This window comes from Globicephala melas, chromosome 1 (assembly GCF_963455315.2).
Source record: "Globicephala melas chromosome 1, mGloMel1.2, whole genome shotgun sequence".
NCBI lineage: Eukaryota > Metazoa > Chordata > Mammalia > Artiodactyla > Delphinidae > Globicephala > Globicephala melas.
Window position 1 is genome coordinate 101781976 of NC_083314.1, and position 22170 is coordinate 101804145.

The 22170-nt window shown below is 37.0% G+C and overlaps 1 protein-coding gene across 1 annotated transcript; it reads right to left on the reverse strand.

Moving 5' to 3' along the window:
• Positions 1–2421: 2421 nt before the first annotated feature.
• Positions 2422–3647, reverse strand: LOC115859931 (geranylgeranyl transferase type-2 subunit beta-like). The gene is given in 3 exon segments (XM_060287418.2): positions 2422–3045; positions 3219–3430; positions 3433–3647. Coding segments are annotated over 3 exon segments (1008 nt in total). The 5' UTR covers position 3647; the 3' UTR covers positions 2422–2463.
• Positions 3648–22170: the final 18523 nt, after the last annotated feature.

The window sequence follows — 22170 nt, forward strand, 5'->3', positions numbered from 1 at the left end:
ATTGTTTTTCAGTCCAGATTACCTAGCGTCTGGGCAGAGTGAAGCAGTTCAAAGGCACCAGCCCTAACTCACAACCTACGGTGTAGCTCAAGCAAGTTCATTAGCCTCCTCTTCATATACTGACTGTGACTGCTGGGACACAAGGCAAATTTCTTTCCTTTTTTTTTTTTTTTTTTTTCCTCTCTTTCCCTCATTGAGCCCAGTCTCTGTCACAGTTTGGGTTATTTAGAGAAGCAAAATAGCTGTGAAAGAAACCAAGGAGCTCATGTTACATAGTCTTGATAAAAGGATACAGATAATTTACACCAAAAAAGCTAAATAAACATGATGTCAAATCTAATTTTTACACTCTACTCATATTGTATTTCAGTTCAGAGTCCCTCAATTTTACAAATCTGGACTAACAAGTACCTTTGCCATTACAATTCCTGACCCAATCCCAACTCCCCAATTTCCCACTGCCTTTGTTTTCTACTTCCATTTGTGAGTTGTAAAAATGTTTAGATTTTTAAATACTCTATGGGTTTTACCTTTAGAACTTTGAAAAGCAAAACAGTCTAAGGAGCTGACCCTGAAGGTAGAGCTGGTAAGTCTAAAAAGATGCCACCCCTACCTAAAAATACCTTCCCTAAATTGCACAAAATGTTCACTTCATTTTTTTATACTGCCTGAAAGCCCAACATTCATCCATTCATTCAACAAATAATATTGAAAGTTTAACATATCCCAGGCCCTATGCAAGATACTCATTCCTTCACAGATTAAATTAATTTGGATTAATAAACCTCTTTTTTTAAATGCAAATATTGGATTTCCAGCACGGATAAACTATTTAAACTATTTCCAGCCATCTAAACATTAGTGTGAATTAATTCAATCATAACACTTTCTGCTATCTCCAGCTTAGATCAGTGAGTGGTGCTGATGTGAACTGTGTTACTGAAAAGGGGAGGTGAATTAGGAATGTAGAAAACTCTGAAAAGAAGGCTGGGCTTGGGATTTAGAAAACTATTAGTATACTGGGTAAATAGGTGCCTGAGCACAAGGAGACAGGACAAAGGTATCCAAAAAAAAAAGGAGGTAAAAGTATACCAAAGCCAGGGTTTCCCTGGTGGCGCAGTGGTTGAGAGTCCGCCTGCCGATGCAGGGGACACGGGTTCGTGCCCCGGTCCGGAAAGATCCCACATGCCGCGGAGCGGCTAGGCCCTTGAGCCATGGACGCTGAGCCTGTGCATCCGGAGCCTGTTGCTCCGCAACGGGAGAGGCCACAACAGTGAGAGGCCTGCTTACCGCAAAAAAAAAAAAAGTATACCAAAGCCAAACTGGCTAAACACTTTGTCCAACTCAGTCTAAGAGAGGAAAAAAACCCTCTTCTTCTTCTCCCAAAACCATATGTCACTCTGTTCTTAGCATTCAGATTACAGGCTAGTACTTTTAGGGACATAACTGAATTCCTTAGAGATAGCCTAGATACCTGATCATTGTTTAATTCGTTCATCAGACACTCATCTTGAACTACTTACCATGTTCTTTCTATGAGAAAATGCCTTCCCAATCCAAATAACACATATGTTGTATTCTGGAATCCACTTGATTTACTAGCTACAGAATTTTTGAAGAACAATTAAAAAGCTTCTCTTGTTCACCTCTTCACTCACTAGGCCTGTGAGGGTATCAAGATAAGATCTACATCAAGGGCATAAAGAACAATTAATTTATTTGTTACTTAGGGGCCTCTCTACAGATCACTAACCCTAAATTCATATGTACAAGTCAATAATGCCTATCAGTGAAGACTAATACATTCAAATGTCTACTTATTACTGTTTTGTGAACATTTATTTGAGTAACAGGACTTTAATTCGGAAGTTTCATCTTAGACACCAAGATACCCTAAGGGATGTATTCCAAAGAAACTGCCAGGCTTATGCAGAATTTAAAAAGGAATGTTTGAAAAGTAGTTACAAGACTCTTGAAAACCCTTTACTCCCACCAAGGAAGTAAAATGATAATGTTGTGTTTTGGTTTTTCTTTTTCATCTTTTAATTCCTATAGGGTTCAACAATTCTTTATCAGTTAACATTCTCATTGACAAAGACCAATTTATATTAACTATAGTTATATATAACATATCAAGGGAGTACATGGGAAAATCAGAACACAAGACTTCATCAGCTAAATAGAGTTCAACTCAGTTTGCTGTTATGGAGACAAGATAGATACATTGAAGCATAAACAAAATATTACGCTCAGAATAACAGCATTCCAGAAGAAAACGGAAAGCTGAAGATACAATAAAGGTCTCTAATTTACAATATGTATAATTATATAATTTATTAAAATCAACACAATTCATGTATAAAATATTAACATGGCAGCCATTAAGGTTGTTAAGCACTTCAAATACTGAAATGTTAAAACAGTAAAACTACACTAAGCACCTTTTGCATCAAGGAATCTAATCTAGCTCACTAGTTCAGGCTGAACATTCACTCTCCGAAGTATTTCTTCAGGCATGCAAAACACAGGGCTAACAGGTTTAATCTGTTCTTCTCCCAAAGGTGACAATCCAGCAATTCCAAATAGAGTATGAAAAGGATCTACCATATCTCCTGGCCTGTCCGCAAATCCTCCCGTTTCTTCATCTTGACATGCTAAAATGAAACTGCACAGTTTCTCTCTGTCAATCCAATGAAGCCTTCCAATTATCTTTAGGGAAGCCAACACCCACCAAGAATAGCATAGATCTGGTAACTTCTCTGGCCTTCCATTGAGTCCACCTGATGGAAGCTGTCGTTCACAAAGCCACCAACCAAGTAAATCAGAATTTACTCGATGCAACTGACTAGTAATAGCCAGGAATCCTGTGCAACAATAGATCTGCCCAGCATGGGATTCAGAACCTGGCCTGCAACCAAATCCACCATCAAAGTTCATACATGATAAAACAAGTTCGATTGCCTTTTCCACATTAATAGCATCCAGCTTCCCCAATAGAGCCAAAGTTGCCACCGCACAAAAAGACAATCTTGCGTCGATTTCTCCCTATTATATAAAAGTAGATTTTCACATCCCATGAAGCAGCTGGTCTCTCCTGCCTGCACTGTATTCAGCCCTATCTTTTAGACTGGCCCCCTCTGTTCCAGTACTCCTGTATGCTGATATAACTAGCACAGTGCATGCTGGAACTTCCAGCAGACCATTAACTTCAGTTAGACCAGCTGCTTAGTGGGACCCCAAACATCTCCAGCGAAAGAACCATCTTCTTTCTGTAGACTCTGAACATATTCCACAACTTTATTTACATCAATAACATTAATACTATCATAGAGAGTAAGAATCTGGACAGCACTAAGAGTGTACAAAAGATGAGGATCATGTCCAATACTAGCACTTATTCCACCACACTCGTGTTGACAAGACTTAATGTCAGAATTTCTTCTCTATTCATGCGATGTAGTTGTCCCATGAGATCCATTACAGTCAGACCCCAATAGATGCCACTCATTCTCAAATATGCAGACATACAGTATTTGTAATCATCTTTCTTTGAGCCATAGGATGCTATATAATCTGCATGCTTCTCCACTAATAGGGTGTCGGGTGCATCTGACTTGTTAATAACATCCTTCTGCGGTGTGCCCATGTCTGAGACTGAAAAGAGCTGGTAATGTTTTTGAAGACTGAAATAAGATTTATGAGGAGGGTCATTCTTTGGAGATAGGCATCAGTGTGCTGAGGGGGACTGGGGGTAGAAGATGCATTCCCTTTAGATTAAGCTTGAAGAGAAGGGCTAAAATGTGTGCTCTGGTATGTATCAGCAGGAGTTTAGGAGGCACAGTGGATAGTTATCCAATATATCCCTTAGGAATCTCAAGGAAAGAGGCTCTGCTATCAATCTGAGGGGGGCAAGTAGTGAAAGAGATCAATATGGGCTACACCAGTGTGGCTCCATTCTACTGTTTATGAGGGCAAGGACTCGTAACTGTGGTCCAGGTGAGCAAGAGCCAGCCTGGAGCCTGTGAAAATATGGCTGAAAAGGACTGTCTAGAGGGGCAAGGTAACCCCAACTGGGGTAGACTCATGAGGGGCTGATGAGTGCAGAAGAGAATGCATCATCTAGTCCCAAATTATCCACACTTTAGGAGGCATGGTGAGAGGCTCCCAGTGGGCTTCTCTGAAGAACCTAACAAAGAGCCCATGAGAGGAAGAACCAGATTGAAACCCCCAATGCCACCTTATGGCAGTGTCAGCCAAATAAGACCTTCTTGGCCTCTTTCTGACCTTTCCTTCCAGAACTTCAACTCTAGCAGCATCAAATATTACCATTAGTGAGGGAGAAGGAGGTAAGAAAGAAATCGAAGTGCTGGTCTGCAACAAGCCCTCGTGAGGACAAGGCGTCCCTCTAACCGTGAATAAAGTTTGAAGCTCTGATTATTACAGGGGGCCCTAGGGATTTCTAATTATTCAAGGAGACTGTGTTTGTGACTTAAAGTGGCTGCAGGGCTTTTTATTACCTAGGAGTGAATAGAAAATCTTTGGACTGCAAGACTTTTTATCCAGGGTCAGAGGACGAACTTCTCCCCACTGAATAAATTTTATTAGAATAGTGGGAGACAAAATATAGTTGCTTTTGATTACACTCCATGAGTCTTGCTCACTGAACATATCAGTTATACTTACTTTTAAGACAGGGAGTTGCTTAAGGGAATACATGATGATTCTTCTCAATAAACAGACTCTAATTCAGAAATTTTCTAATGGTTCTTTCCTGCTAGACATTAACAGAGAAAAAAATCTGTTTGGTCATTAGCTTTAATTTAGATATAGCCTTAGAGTTACAAGGAACATCTTGAGGACAAGAAAATGGCTCTAGACTTTATTAAAACCACACTCCAATGAAACACTCTTGAAGCAGTGCCCTTTCGGAATGAATGCTGGACATATATAAACTGCAATTCTTTCAAAATTTGTCCAACTCCAGTTGCCCTTTTTTCCTCAGCTAATCTGCATGATCTGACTCTTTCCCCCACCCACCAGTAGCCGCACATTCCCATGAGGCAGGTTTAAAGCTAGCAGTCCTAGGAGCCTACTTTTTATTCTCTGATATTCACCTCCACCCGCTGTACCCTCAAAAGACTTATTAAACATATTTTTTAAACAACAAATATAGAGCAGGCTCTGGACAGTGATACTAGGATGACTGGAACCTGCCTTCCCAGAACTACCAATCTGGAAATGGAGCTATTCAACAAGTAAATCACTAACAAAGACCAAAGAAATACAAGATGGGAGCAGAAAAGCAGAGGTGATTAACTCCACTTGGAGAGGTGAGGGAAGCCATCCCAGAAGAGTAAATGCCACATTGGAAGGCGGGAGAAAGTGAATGAAGGAAGTTATAACTACTTTCCATACATGGACAACACCCAAAGCTTTCTCTTGCTCTTCTTGAACTAAAAAATGTGCATATAATATCAAAGTATCTGGGTATTTTAGTGAAACTGCACAATAGCATCCATCTCAAGGCTAATTCAGAAAATATTCTTCCAGTTTTTGACGAAAATGTAAAGGAAGAAAATTTGGTTATTGTGCACCATATCTTTAGAAAGATAAATTCATAAAAGGTAAACACTGTTACTCTTTATAGTTCTCATGATTTTGAAACAAAGTACAGAATCAGAAACATAAAAATGCTGAAAACTTTCTGCATGTGATGACATCTGTTTTAAAATATTGAGGGAGTTATATCATGTACTTTTCTTTTTTACTGTGTCTCCCTTAGTCTTGTGTATCTCGCCATTCCTCCTGCACAATGGCACTGTGATTTGTACTTTACTAGCTATTTTGTGTATGTCAATTCTTATCAATAAAGTCAAGATTATATTCTATCCTGGGTTTACAAATGTATTATTTATTCCCACACCGTTTCCTCTAGAGGGCCAAAGAACATGGTTTCAAAGATGAAAGATAATATTTATAATTCTTTCATGAAACCCTTAAGAGATCACCAAAGAAAAACTTACAGACGTTTGAGTTTTATTTTCAAGTTTTCTAAAACTGTGAGTGACTTTAAGAATAAGAGTTAAATTAAGAAAAAAGTAAACTGGGCTTCCCTGGTGGTGCAGTGGTTGAGAGTCCGCCTGTCGATGCAGGGGACATGGGTTCGTGTTCCCGTCTGGGAAGATCTCACATGCTGCGGAGCGGCTAGGCCTGTGAGCCATGGCCGCTGAGCCTGCGTGTCCGGAGCCTATGCTCTGCAACGGGAGAGGCCACAACAGTGAGAGGCCCACGTACCGCAAAAAAAAAAAAAAAAAAAAAAAGGTAAACTGCTTTTACTACATATTTAGTATCATAAAATATTGATTTCTTTAAGCCCTAATATATAAGACACTTAAAGGATATTTTATTTTGTGGTTCTTGACATTCTCTTCAATGACAGTTTACTATTATTTATAATTATATTGACCACATAACATGTGAACGAATAAAAATAAAATAGTTTATCCTATTATTTTATTTATAGCCCACAGCTCTTTTATTATAGCTCATTCTCTCAGTATAGAACTTTGTTTCTACTCACAGACAGCGTTTTGCTATTTTAACACCTCTTGTAATCATAATGATTTCCTAAACCTCTTTTCTTCAAAAGATTACAGGCATCATGAGGCCAGAATTCATATCCATCCCATTCATCCCTTTATTTCCATACCTACTTAAGTGCCTAATGCAAGATAGGTGCTCAATAACTATTTGTTGAATGAACAAATAGAAGAAAATTTTATTATTGCTTGTAGTAACACGCTGTTTCTTTGAAGCCTTTTCAGAATATCCATAGAAGTCATTACAACATGGAAAAACAATAAACAAAACAAAAACTCTCTAGATTCATAAAGAGCTGACATTTGAATCTAGAATGTGCTACTATCCACTGTACAAGCATGGGCAAGTTAACCTGAACATCAATTTCCTACTCTGTAAAATGGGAATAGCAATATGAAGTTCACACGATGGTTCTGAGGATTAAATTAGATATCCACATAAACTGGGTATTTTAGATCTCTAAAAATTCTAATCTAATCTATTTGTTCTTCTGCAGTGGCAAACAGGGAAACAGTTTAAAAGGGCAGAGATGTAAGGAAATGAAGGAAGGTGATAAACATTTCTGTTGAGAGGATAGCTTGATATTAGTCTGAAGCATGAAAATGAAAATTCAGAAGGAATGCCATCACTGGTAGGTCTTTTACCCACGCCAACAATTCTCTCTCTCTCTCTCTCAGCATCATCAATATTTTCCTTTCTGATCTATTACTTTCATCACTAGATGAACCTAATAACATTCTTTCCTCATAACCCCTTCTAGCTAACATTCCGTATCCCACTTCCCCTTTTCAACACAGCTTCTAGAAGGTATTTTCTTTATTGACGTGTCACCTTTACCAAATATGATGGTCAATTTATTTCAGAGCTTACCTCAGCAACCCATTAGCAGCATTTGAAAAAGCTGATCTCCCTCTCCTTCTCCTCCCTTTTAAAAATATGTGATTCAAATATCAAAATCATTTGTTAAAAAAAATATTTATTTATTTGGCTGCACTAAGTCTTCATTGCGGCATGCGGGATCTTTAGTTGCGATGTGTGGGATCTTTAGTTGCCGTATGCAGGAATCTTTTAGTTGAGCCATGAGGGCTCTTAGTTGCGGCATGCAGGATCTAGTTCCCTGACCAGGGATCAAACCCGGGCCCCCTGCATTGGGAGTGAAGAGTCTTAACTGCTGGACCACCAGAGAAGTCTCTATCAAAATGATTTTTATTTAGTATATATTTACAACGCTCACTCCCATCCTCATTCCTATCCATATGCTTCCATATATGCCCACCATATAGTAAACACTTTTACTATTTTCTTGTATACATTTCCAATGTTTATGCACATACAACGACTCTGGGTTTAATTACTTCCTCCCTTTACTATAGATAAGATAGTATGCGATATATACCTTTACTTAATATTGATAATATAACATGGAATCTTTTCATACTAGTTACATAGAGAACTTCCTCATTCTTTTCTAGAACTGCATAATATTCCATCATGGAGATGTACTGTAAGTACAGCCAGCCTATTATAGATGAATCTTTTGCTATAACATAAAATGTTTCCTTGAATATTCAGTATTCATACTTTATTATTCATACATAATTCCACATTACTCTGTTATATATATAGTTTAAGTTCCTGAAAATGGGAGTACTGGGTTGAAAGATACATGCATTTGTAATTTTTATAGATATTACTAAGTCACCATCCAATACAATTGATAAGAAATAATAGTTTTATTTTGCATTGCTCTTACTATGTCATTCCATCCTTACTGAAAAACATTCTTCACTAGGCTTTCGGAAGACAGTTCTCTCTTGGTTTTCCTCCTCGGTCATTGACTAATGATTCTCTCTCTCCTTTGCTGATTTCTATGGCCCGACCTCTAAATGTTGGCATTGCCTAGTGGCTCAGCCTTCCAAATCATTTTCCTCCCTAACCTTACTAATCTCTAGCTGAGCATTCAGGTTTATAGATTAGAAAATCATCTAAATATTGACCACTTTCAAGTTTAATAATCTAGCTAGGACCTTCCTCTTGAATTCTAGACTCATGCATCCAACAGTCTACTGAATACCTCAGAACAGTATAATACATATTTCAAATATAATATGTCCAAAATCAATTTCTGATTTTCCTTCCACACCTAAACTTTCCACATATCATGAAATGACAATGCCATTCTTTCAACTGCTTAGAAGAAAAACTATTGAGATCACCTTCAACTTCTTTCTGTCTCAAATATCCTACACACTATCTGTCATCAAATCCTTTTGGACATATTTTTTAAATAAATCCAGAATGCAACTATTTCTCTTCACTTCTTTGTATTACCTTACCTTAAGCTACTACCATTTCCAGCCTGGTTTTTATAGTAGCCTCTTGAACAGTCTTTCTCCTTCTACCACTGCCAACCTAGAATATATTCTCAGCATAGCAGCCAAAATGAGTCTATTAAACCTTAAATCCAGTTGTGTCTCCTCTCTGCTCAAATTCTTGCAATAATTCCCATCATACTCAGAGAAGCCAAATCCTTCCCATGGCCTACAAGGCTCTAAATCATGGGCAACACCCTCCACCATCCTCGTTCATCTCTGACTGTATCTCCCACTCCTTCTCACTTTGCTTCTGCCTCATTGGCCTTTTTTTTTCCTGCTCCACAAATGCAAGCTCAGGAGCTTTTAACTTGCTGTTTTCTCTGTCTTTAATATTCTCCTTCACTCCCAACTCCAGCCACACAGACGGTCAGGTCACTTGCTCCATTACTTTCTGCAGTTCTCTACCTAAATATTATCTTATCTGAGACTCTGAGATACCACTCTATAGAAATAGTTACTCTGGGGGGGGAGGGGCGGAGTCAAGATGACAGTGTGGGAAGACTTGGAGTTCGTGTCTCCCCACAACTGGGGCGCCTGAAGGACACTGATGTGGGATCTTGACACCCTAGATGATGGGAGGAACCCACAAGCGAACTGGTAGGACGTGGGGGGACTGTGGGAGGAGGCCGGACAGGACCGGTGCCCCTGAGGGGTGGCTGGGGGGGAGGGGTTCCCACACCTGGAGGGACCACGGGGGGCTGGGATCCAGGTGGAGCACAACATATTCCCTGCCCAATCGGCCAGAGAAGTCTGCCCAGCTCTTGGGCCAGGTCGTACGCCCTCAGAGGTCCCCTCTGGGCCATGTGGGTCCTGGGGGCATAGGATGAAGGCTGGGGGAAGAACAGGAGAGGCAGGCAGGAGGGGTCCTCCAGGACCAGAGGAGTGGGAGAGGCACAGAGGGTGTCTGCCCCACCCACTCAAGCCCAGAAAGCCTGCTGGGTCCCCAGGTGGGGTCCCCCACCCTCTGAGACCAGAGGTGGGGGGCACGTGTGGGCCCACTCTGTTCCGTTGAGCCTAAGCCCCACCCCCACACCCCCAGGGCCTTTTCCAGCCCTGTGGGTCCTAAGCATAGGCCCCACCGACTGCCCAAACCTAGCCCCTGCTAGGCCCCGCCCTCCACAGCCAAGGACTTTTCCACATTTTTTTTTCTCCTCTTTTTTACTATTGTGGATCTGTTTTACCTTCTGGTTGTTGTTTCATCTATATTTTTATTTTTTTATTTTTCTAACATATCTGTTAATTTCCTACTCTAATTTTATTTTTTACTTTGCTATTGTTATCCCTTTTTTTTTTTTTTTGCCACTCCACACACCGGTTGGGGTCTTGGTTCACAAGCCAGGGGTAAGGCTGAAGCTCCTGTGGTGGGAGCTCTGAGTCTGAACCATTGGACTAACAGAGAACCTCAGACCCCAGGGAATACTCACCGGAGTGAGGTCTCCCAGAGGTCCTCATCTCAGCACCAAGACCCAGCTCATCTCAGGTCTCCCAGGTCCTCATCTCAGCACCAAGACCCAACAGCCTACAAACTCCAGTGATGAAAGTCTCAGGCCAAACAACCAGAAAGACAGGAACACAATCCCACTCATCAAAAAAAAAGAAAGCAAAAAGATATATCACAGATGAAGGAGCAACATAAAACCAATGAGACCAAATAAATGAAGAAGAAATATGCAATCTACCTGAAAAAGAATTCAGAGTAATGATAGTAAAGATGATCCAGAATCTCTAAAATAGAATGGAGGCACGGATTGAGAAAATACAAGGAATGTTTAACAAAGATCTAGAAGAACTAAAGAACAAACAAACAGAGATGAACAACACAATAACTGAAATGAAAAATACACTAGAAAGAATCAGTAACAGAATAACTGAGGCAGAAGAACGAATAAGTGAGCTGGAAGACAGAATGGTGGAAATACCTGCCGAGGAGCAAAATAAAGAAAAAGGAATGAAAAGAATTGAGAACAGTCTCTGAGACCTCTGGGACAATACTAAATGCACCAATATTTGAATTATAGGGGACCCAGAAGAAGAAGAGAAAAAGAAAGGGTCTGAGAAAATATTTAAGAGATTATAGTCGAAAACTTCCCTAACATGGGAGAGGAAATAGTCACCCAAGTCCGGGAAGCACAAAGAGTCCCATACAGGAAAAACCCTAGGAGAAGCACACTAAGACCCATATTAATCAAACTAACAACAATTAAATTCAAAGAAAAAATGTTAAAAGCAGCAAAGGAAAAACAACAAATAACATACAAAGGAAACCCCATAAGGTTATCAGCTGACTTTTCAGCAGAAACTCTGCAGGCCAGAAGGGACTGGCAGGATATACTTAAAGTGATGAAAGAAAAAAACTACAATGAAGATTACTCTACCCAGCAAGAATCTCATTCAGATTCGATGGAGAAATCAAAAGCTTTATAGACAAACAAAAGCTATGAGAATTCAGCACCATCCAACCAGCTTTACAACAAATGCTAAAGAAACTTCTCAGGGTGGGAAACACAAGAGAGGAAAAAGACCCACAAAAACAAACCCAAAACAATTAAGAAAATGGTAATAGGACCATATATAATCGATAATTACCTTAAATGTGGATGGATTAAATGCTCCAATCAAAAGACACAGACTGGCTGAATGGATACAAAAGCAAGACCCATATATATGCTGTTTACAAGAGACCCATTTCAGACCTAGGGACAAATACAGATTGAAAGTGAAGGGATGGAAAAAGATATTCCAGGCGAGTGGAAATCAAAAGAAAGCTGGAGTAGCAATACTCATATCAGATAAAATAGATTTTAAAAGAAAGCCTGGGGGCTTCCCTGGTGGCACAGTGGTTGAGAATCTGCCTTCTAATCCAGGGGACACGGGTTCAAGCCCTGGTCTGGGAGGATCCCACATGCTGCGGAACAACTAGGCCCATGAACCACAACGACTGAGCCTGCGTGTCTGGAGCCTGTGCTCCACAACAAGGCCGTGATAGTGAGAGGCCCATGCACCACGAGGAAGAGTGGCCCCCACTTGCCACAACTAGAGAAAGCCCTCGCACAGAAACGAGGACCCAACACAGCAAAAATAAATAAATAAATAAACTCCTACCCCTAACAACTTCTTAAAAAAAAAAAAAGGCTGTTACAAGAGATAAGGAAGGACACTACATAATGATCAAGGGATCAATCCAAGAAGAAGACATAACAATTGTAAATATATATATGCACCCAACATAGGTGCACCTCAATATATAAGGAAAATGCTAACAGCCATAAAAGGGGAAATCGACAGTAACACAATAACAGTGGGGGACTTTAACACCCCAATTACACCAATGGACAGATCATTCAAACAGAAAATAAATAAAGAAACACAAGCTTTAAATGACACAATAGACCGGATAGATTTAATTGATATTTATAGAACATTCCACCTGAAAGTGGCAGAATACACTTTCTTCTCAAGTGCACATGGAACATTCTCCAGGATAGATCACATCTTGGGTCACAAATCAAGCCTTGGAAAAGTTAAGAAAATTAAAGTCATATCAAGCATCTTTTCTGACCACAACGCTATGAGACTGGAAATCAGTTACAGGAAAAAACCTGTAAAAAACACAAATACATGGAGGCTAAACAGTGTGCTACTATATATCCAAGCGATCACTGAAGAAATCAAAGGAGAAATTTAAAAATACATAGAAACAAATGACAAACAAAAACACAACGACCCAAAACCTATGGGATGCAGCAAAAGCAGTTCTTAGAGGGAAGTTTATAGCAATTCAATCTCACCTCAAGAAACAAGAAAAATGTCAAATAAACAATCTAACCCTACACCTAAAGAAACAAGAGAAAGAAGAACAAAGAAAACCCAAAGTTAGTAGAAGGAAAGAAATCATAAAGATCAGATATAAAAGAAATAGAAACGAAGAAAACAACAAAAAAGATCAATAAAACTAAAAACTGGTTCACTGAGAAGATAAACAAAATTGATAAACCCTTAGACAGATTCATCAAGAGAAAAAGGGAGAGGACACAAATCAATAAAACTGGAAATGAAAAAGGAGAAATCACACCTGACACTGCAGAAATACAAAGGATTATGAGACTACTTACAAACACCTATTGCCAATAAAATGGACAACCAAGAAGAAATGGACAAATACCTGGAAAGGTACAATTTTCTAAGACTGAACCAGGAAGAATTAGAAAATAAAAACAGAACAATCATAAGCCCTGAAATTGAAACTGTAATTAAAAATCTTCCAACAAACAGAAGTCCAGGACCAGATGGCTTCACAGGTGAATTCTATCAAACATTTAGAGAAGAACTAACACTGATCCTTCTCAAACTCTTCCAAAAAAATTGCAGAGGGAGAAACACTCCCAAACTCATTCTACCAAGCCACCATCACCTTGATACCAAAAGCAGAAGAATATATCACAAAAAAAGAAAATTATAAACCAGTATCACTGATGAACATGGATGCAAAAATCCTCAACAAAATACTAGCAAACAGAAACCAATAACACATTAAAAGGATCATACACCATGATCAAGTGGGATTTACCCCAGGGATGCAAGGATTCTTCAATATAGGTAAACAAATCAATGTAACATTCCATATTAAAAAACTAAGGAATAAAAACCATATGATCATCTCAGTAGATGCAGAAAAAGCTTTTGACAGAATTCAAGTCACATTTATAATAAAAACTCTCCATAAAATGAGCTTAGAGGGAACATACCTCAACATAATAAAGGCCACATATGACAAACCCACAGCAAAATCATATTCAATGGTGAAAAACTGAAATCATTTCCACTAAGATCAGGAAGAAGACAAGGATGTCCACTTTCACCACTCTTATTCAACATAGTTTTGGAAATCCTAGCCACAGCAATCAGAGAAGAAAAAGAAATAAAAGGAATACCAATTGGAAAAGAAAAAGTAAACCTGTCACTGTTTGCCGATGACATGATACTATACATAGAGAATCCTAAAGATGCCACCAGAAAACTACTAGAGCTAATCAATGAATTTGGCAAGGTTTCAGGATACAAAATTAATGCACAGAAATCTCTGGTATTCCTATACACTAACAACAAAAAATCAGAAAGAGAAATTAAGGAAACAATCCCATTTACCATCACAACAAAAAGAATAAAATACCTAGCAATACACCTACCTAAGAAGGCAAAAGACTTATACTCAGAAAACTATAAAACACTGTGAAAGAAATGAAAGACGACATAAACAGATGGAGAAATATACCATGTTCTTGGGTTGGAAGAATCAATATTGTAAAAATGACTATACTACCCAAAGCAATCTACAGGTTAAATGCAATCCCTATCAGATTACCAACAACATTTTTCAGAGAATTTGAACAAAAAATTTTTCACTTTGTATGGAATCACAAAAGACCCCAAACAGCCAAAGCAATCTTGAGAAAGAAAAATGGAGCTGGAGGAATCAGGCTCTCCAACTTCAAACTGTACTACAAAGCTACAGTAATCAAGATAGTATGGTACTGGCACAAAAACAGAAATATAGATCAATGGTACAGGATAGAAAGCCCAGAGATAAACCCATGCACCTACGATTACCTAATTTACAACAAAGGAGGCAAGAATATTCAATGGAGAAAAGACAGCCTCTTCAGTAAGTGGTGCTGGGAAAACTAGACACTACATGTAAAAGAATGAAATTAGAACACTACCTAACACAATACACAAAAAGAAACTCCAAATGAATTAAAGACCTAAATGTAAAACCAGACACTATAAAACTCTTAGAGGAAAACACAGGAAAAACACTCTTTGACATAAACCACAGAGAGATCTTTTTTGACCCACCTCCTAGAGTAATGAAAATAAAAACCAAAGTAAGCAAATGGGACCTAATGGAACTTAAAAGCTTTTGCACAGCAAAGGAAACCATAAACAAGACAAAAAGATAACCCTCAGAATGGGAGAAAATATTTGCAAATGAAACAATGGACAAAGGATTAATCTCCAAAATATACGAACAGCTCATGGAACTCAATATCAAAAAAACAAACAATCCAATTTAAAAATGGGCAGAAGACCTAAATAGACATTTCACCAAAGAAGACGTACAGATGGCCAAGAGGCACGTGAAAAGATGCTCAGCATTACTAATTATTAGAGAAATGCAAATCAAAACTACAATGAAGTATCACCTCACACCAGTCAGAATGGCCATTATCAAAAAAATCTAGAAACAATAAATGCTGGAAAGGGTGTGATGAAAAGGGAACCCTCTTGCACTGTTGGTGGGAATGTAAATTGATACAACCACTATGGAAGACAGTATGGAGGTTCCTTAAAAAAGTAAAAATAGAACTACCATATGACCCAGCAATCCCACTACTGGGCATATACCCTGAGAAAACCATAATTCAAAAAGAGACATGTACCATAATGTTCACTGCAGCAGTATTTACAATAGCCAGGACACAGAAGCAACCTAAATGTCCACTGACAGATGAATGGATAAAGAAGATGTGGCACATATATACAGTGGAATATTACTCGGCCATAAAAAGAAATGAAATTGAGTTATTTGTAGCGAGGTGGATGGACCTAGAATCTGTCAAACGGAGTGAAGTAAGTCAGAAAGAGAAAAACAAATACAGTATGCTAACACATATATATGTAATCTAAAAAACAAAAAATGGTTCTGATGAACCTAGGGGCAGGACAGGAATAAAGATCCAGACATAGAGAATGGACTTAAGGACATGGAGGGGGAAGGGTAAGCTGAGATGAAGTAAGAGAGTAGCACTGACATATATACACTACCAAATGTAAAACAGATAGCTAGTGGGAAGCAGCTGCATAGCACAGAGAGATCAGCTAGGTGCTTTGTGACCACCTAGAGACGTGAGATAGGGAGGGTGGGAGGGAAGCTCAAGAGGGAGGGGATATGGGGATGTATGTGTGCATGTGGCTGATTCACTTTGTTGTGTGACAGAGGCTAGCCCAGTATTGTGAAGCAGTTATACTCCAATAAAGATCTATTAAGAAAAAAAGAAATAGTTACTCCCATTCCCAGCACTCTCTCTCTCCTTTATACTACTTTATTTTTATCCTTAGTATATATTATTACCAAATATATATATATAATATTGTATGTTTTCCCTACGTAAGCAATATAATAGGCTAGCAGGGGATTTTGTTTTCTCCAGTGTAGATACATAGAATCTGGAACAGTCCCTGCCATAGAATATATGCCCGTTAAATATGAGTGGAATGAATACAATATTTTTAGAATTCAATTCCCAAAAAACCTTGTAAAGTAATGTATAGTGACACCGTTCTACAGATAAAGACACTAAAACTTAGTAAAGTTAAATAAATGGCAAAAATCACTGTTAGTAAATGGGAGTGTCTGAGTTTAGACCTAGGCCTTGTGACTCCAAAGCTAAAAAAAAAGAGAAAATGATGGTTACAAAGAAATGTATTTCAACAATATCTATGGTGGGCAGAATTGTTAACAATCTAATTGTCCTAATATTAAGGAGTGTTTAAATAAACAAATATTAACTTGATTATTATGGACTCATTAAAATGAGCATCATAAGAGTATGTGGCAGCATGGGCAATTCCGATATATTGTTAAAATTTATATTTAGATTAGGATTACAAATGATTATGAAATTAAAATAGTCGTATTTTTTGGCTAGAAGGATTATCAGAGAATTTCTCCTTTGTATTTGATTTCAATGATTATAAAGTGATACCTTGAGACATATATTAAGAAAATAGCAAAATCTTTAGGTCTGGTATAAATATATTGATATTAAGATAACATATTCTTCTGAATAATAATAATCTTATGAAAACCTTTAATTTTTGAAGCAAAGAATAAATGTTGAAATCATAATGTAAACATAACCTCACCATCTCATTGCACATATTGTTACAGAAAATGTCCAGCAGATATTGACTTAGAGTTACTTGATAAATTACTAATCTTAAATTGCAGGCCATGCACTATAAAAATCTTCAATGAATAATCACAATATTATATAATAATTTCCTTTCATGTCAAAAACAGATTTTTTGCCTTCATGGTTTCATTTAAACTAGCTTTAATTTGGCATCATTTTCTTCATCTTTTAATTTAATCCTCTATAAAAGGTAATATTTCCGAGAACATAAAATAGAGCTTCAGTTGCTATTTAACTTAACACTCTGAAGTTATCTAAACTAGCAAAAAACATGTAGTTAATTAGAAATTAGTGATGATATCTGTTGTAAATCCACAATTTTATATGTATATCTCTGTTCATATTGTTGTTAAAATATAGCAGAGTGCAGATGGTGATAACAAAACTGATATTATCTGACATAAATATATATTTGTCAGACAAATGTGCTATCTCGCTCTGTACTCTATGAAATAGAGGCATAAACTACAGAGACTTTTACTCCAATCAGCAAATGTTTTTTAGAGTTATTAATCTCTGGTAGAGAATCAAAAAATTCAAATATTTAAACAAGTTTGAAATCAGTATGCTTATATGTTCCAAAATGAATCCAATAAAATTGAGTAGAGTGCTACTTTCCCAGAACTTAGTTTTTGAAACACACATACAGGCAACAAACACAAAAACCCTAGACAAAAACTGACTCTGGCCAAATATCACCAAACCTATCTTCTTTATTTTGTGTCTCAAATAATAATGGAAAAGAGTAGGGTGATAAAATGTAGAAAGGGCTTAAATAATAACAAAAGACTACCTGAGCATCATTGCTCCATGAAACACCCAGTGTAAATGAGGTCCAAAAAAACTAATGTTTTTCTACATCTCAAAAGCCATCCCCATTACCTGGGCTCACAATACTCTCCCTTCTCACCTCCTGAGAGAACAGTCATCCTCTCTTTCTCTTGCATCTTGGATCTTTCCTTCTCTATGGACTCCTTCTCTGTGTCTCCAAATGTGCATGCATCTTCCTCATTTAGAAGACAAAAATCATTTCACTTGACCTTTGTAACTCTTAAAATATTAATATATTCCCCTTCACAAATTTTCACATGAATCACCTGCATTTTATTCTGAATGAAAAATGCTAGTGAGATTAAGCAACATTGCATCTTTTAATTAATATATTTAACACTGGGCAAGGTAGGGGAATTTTTATATTCATTAAAGGAGTGTGGTAGCATACAAATCTCTCCTTCTTTACTTGCTTCTTTAAAGAATGCAACAATTCTCAAGGCCTCTTATCACTAAGTTTCCATTCAAACTAAAAATTGTTTGCTCATGCCTCATCTCTTCAAACACACTTCACTTTATTTTATGAAAAGAATGCTCCTGGCTCTTTTCCTGCATTTTGGAGTCTAGTTCAAGGTTGCTTTCATTACTCCACTTTCTTTAGCTTTATCTACCTGCAGATGCCTCCAAAATTCACTCTTTTCCCCTTAGCATTTCCTCTCGTGGAGAACTCATCCAGTCTCATAGATTCTCATTACCAGCTCATTCTGTGAACAGTAAAGACTGTTTAATCTATGCATGTGTTGTCCTAGGCTGTGGATTCACAAATATGACTATGGCAATGTTCTTGTCCTCAAGGACCTTAGAACTAAGTTGGGGAAAAGACAAAAAAAAACAAAACAGTTATTCAGGCATAGCTATGATAGTGAGCCCAGCAGAGGAGATAATGTGATATCTGAGTCATAAATGAGTAAGAGTGAGGTGTTTAAACATACACACACACGCACACACACACACACACATGATATATGTAGTACGGAAGGGCATTCCAGAAAGCAGAAGCAACATTCAGATGATTTGAAGGGAAGTGAGAGCCTGACAAGAAAATTCCTAATTCGCCATGAGCAAAGCAGATTTCTTACACAAACTTATAACTTTTCAGTGTTCCCTAAGACTCCACTTAAATGTCTTTTTGCCACATTAAACTCAACATGCCTAAACATACTCAAAATCAGTGGTGTCTAATAGAAATATAATGATAGTCACATAAACAATTAAAAAACATTTAGTATCCATGATTTAAAAAGTAAAAAGAATCATGTAAAATTAATTTTGAAGTATATTTTATTTAAACCAATATATCCAAAATATTATTTCAATGTATAATCAGTATAAGATTAAAGGAGTATTTTAAATTCCTTGTTTAAACTAATTCTTTAAAATCCAATGTGTATTTTTCAATTACAGCACACCTCATTTACATTAGCCACATTTCAACTGCTCAATAGCTACATGTGGTTAGTGGCTACCCTACTGGATAGCACAGCTCTAAGGAAACTAAAACAGTAAAATATTGGCACATGAATAAAGACAGATGAATGAAACAAGAACAACAGAAAGTACAAATATAGACCCAAAGAAGAAATGTCAATTTGCCATATTATTAGGTGGCATCTCAAATCAGTGAGGTAGAACGAAATTTCTAATAAGTGGTACTGTAACAAATGGATAGGCATCAAAAGACAACTTTGACCCTTACCAGATAATCTCTAAATGGATTAAAGATGTAAATGTAAATGTAAGATCATAAAATTATTAGAAGAAAATATGAACAAATTTCTTTATAAGCTTGGAGGAGTAAGTTCTCTCCAATTCTGGCTTAAAAAATCCAGAAATGAAGACAAAAATTAATAAGCTATATTACATTTTTTAAAAAGCACCAGAAATAAATGCAAAAACAACAGACAAAATGGGGACAAAAATGTCAATTGATGTCAGAAACAAAGGACTGATCCCTTAATAAATATAAATGGCTTCAAGATATGGAGAAGAAAAATAACAGCAATATAATAAATTAAGCAGATGGTGTAAAAAGACAGACCTCAGTAATAGGAGCACAATCGGTTCTTAAGCATATTAAAATTTCTTACATATCATATTAACAAGTATGCTAAAGTATGATGATATACTCTGTTGTCAAACCTTATGGGAAAACAGGCACTCACAAAATGCTGGTGGGAATACAAAGTGGTACATGCCTCTGGAGGGTAATTTTAAAATATCCATCAAGATTACTAACGCTTTATTCTTTAACCCACTTCTGGAACTGACTCAGATACCCTTTCACATGAACCCGATGGCAAATATACTAGGATATCATTGCAACATTACTTGTAGTAACATAAAATTGGATACAGACCAAGAGTCCTTCAATAAAGAACTGTTAAACATAAACTATGGTACATACATTCAACAGCATGCTATGCAACTACTAAAAAAGCAAACAAGCAAACAGAAAGGATGACAGTCTCTTTATAGAGACATGGAGAGAACACCAAAACATATTTTAAGTGAAAAACTCAATGTGCAGAACACACACACACACACGTGTATGTATATGCATATGTATATCCCAAGAGGACCCTCTTTCTCTCCAAAAATATTGCAATAAGAATATGCATATATATATACACATATATATATGAAAACATATATGTATATATACATATATAATGTTATCCTTTGTATAAGAAAAGAAAGCACAAAAATGTTTGTTTTAATTCACATATTATTTCATAAAGAAACACTGGAAGAGTGCCTACCTAAAGTGGGTTGGAGGGAATGGGGTAGATGAGGAAGGAGTTATTATTTTAATTTCAAACTATGTGAATGTATCATCTATTCACAAGATAACAAAATGTCAAATATATATGTCTTTGTGTGTATTTGCATGTATGTTTGTGTGTGTGTACCCTACTTTTTGAGATAATAAGGAAATGGGAATCATTTTTGGCAACAAGGAAACTTTTGCTCTAAGCCTGGCTCCTCTGCAATTTGCTATTTTATATTGCCTCCAACTTTTATTCTTGATTTCATTAAAATAAATATTATATATTTTAGCATTGTTATTATAATAATGTTATAACACTTTGAGTGATTATAACGAGATAAAATTAGGAATTTTAGAGTAAATGTGAGGTGAGAAAGAAAACATGAAGCAGGAAGAGGATATTTGAAAGAGTTGATGTGAACAATGGGAGAGAGTGTTGAAAAAGGAAAAGAGTATATTTCTCAAAAATGTCAAGAGTCCATTTCAGGTTGGTGACCATGAATCTGCCCATGTGTGGTTTTCACTGTATTTGAGAAAGTGCATAGATAAGGTCATCCATTGTTGGTTTTGCTAGTCAGAAAAAAAGGAATACGGAAATGAAGTATAGGATTTGATTAGAGACTGGCCGAAGTTTTTTACTAGGGAAGATAAGCTGAATGGTGGAGGGTGGAGAAGGAGTAGTAGAAAAGAAGAAAGGAGAGGGCCAGTGATGTCACTGAGTGAATTAGCTGTAAAGATAAAGGTTAGGATAAAGAATAAGGTATGGAAATTTTTCTTCAATGACACATCAAACATAGTGAGTTTTCTATTCTCCAAATTACTGCACTTCTTACATTCTATACTCCAAAAGTCAGGCTTAATTTTGCTATCCCAGACTTTCTTGCTGCTCATGCATCCTTAGTTCAAATCCTGGGTCTGCCTTTGTGGCACTGGAAAAGCTAGTTAAACTTTTGTGTTTCAGATACTTCATCTATAAAAAAGAAGAAATAGTGAGCCACCTACTTGAGCTTGTTTCCATCTTTATTATTTTGAATCAAGGACCATTAAACAGTTAAAAAAGATAAAATGCTTTCTTACTGGTGTAAGACAAATTCTGATTTCAGAGATGTAATGTGAAAAAAATATACACCTTGGATTTGATTCTTATTGAATTAGTTTGTTTCTTCTCACAATGGAACCTAAGACTTCTAAATTAATATTTTTAAGACCAGATTAAAGATATAGTATAACAAAATGACAGTCCATTAATGATTATTACCAACCCACATTCCACCCAGAAGTTACTCTAAAACAGTGATATAAATTGGCAAAATTGTATTCACCCTGAAAGGAGGGGCAAGATATTTTCATAGCTTCTTTAGACAATACTTACTGATAAGTATTTCTAGTAGAATAATTACCAGTTACAATGTGCACTGTATTCTTTGTGTTTATTAAACAATTGTAGCTTATTATGCCTGGTTATTATGACCCTTTATTTACGATACTGCAGAAAAATTAGGGATTATCATGTTAATATTCCCCAAGTCAAAAGCTTGTATGTAACAGAAGAACAAAATAAGGATTTGAAATCAAGTTTCTCTGTATTCTTATATTACTTTTGTTATTTTATGTCTGTACG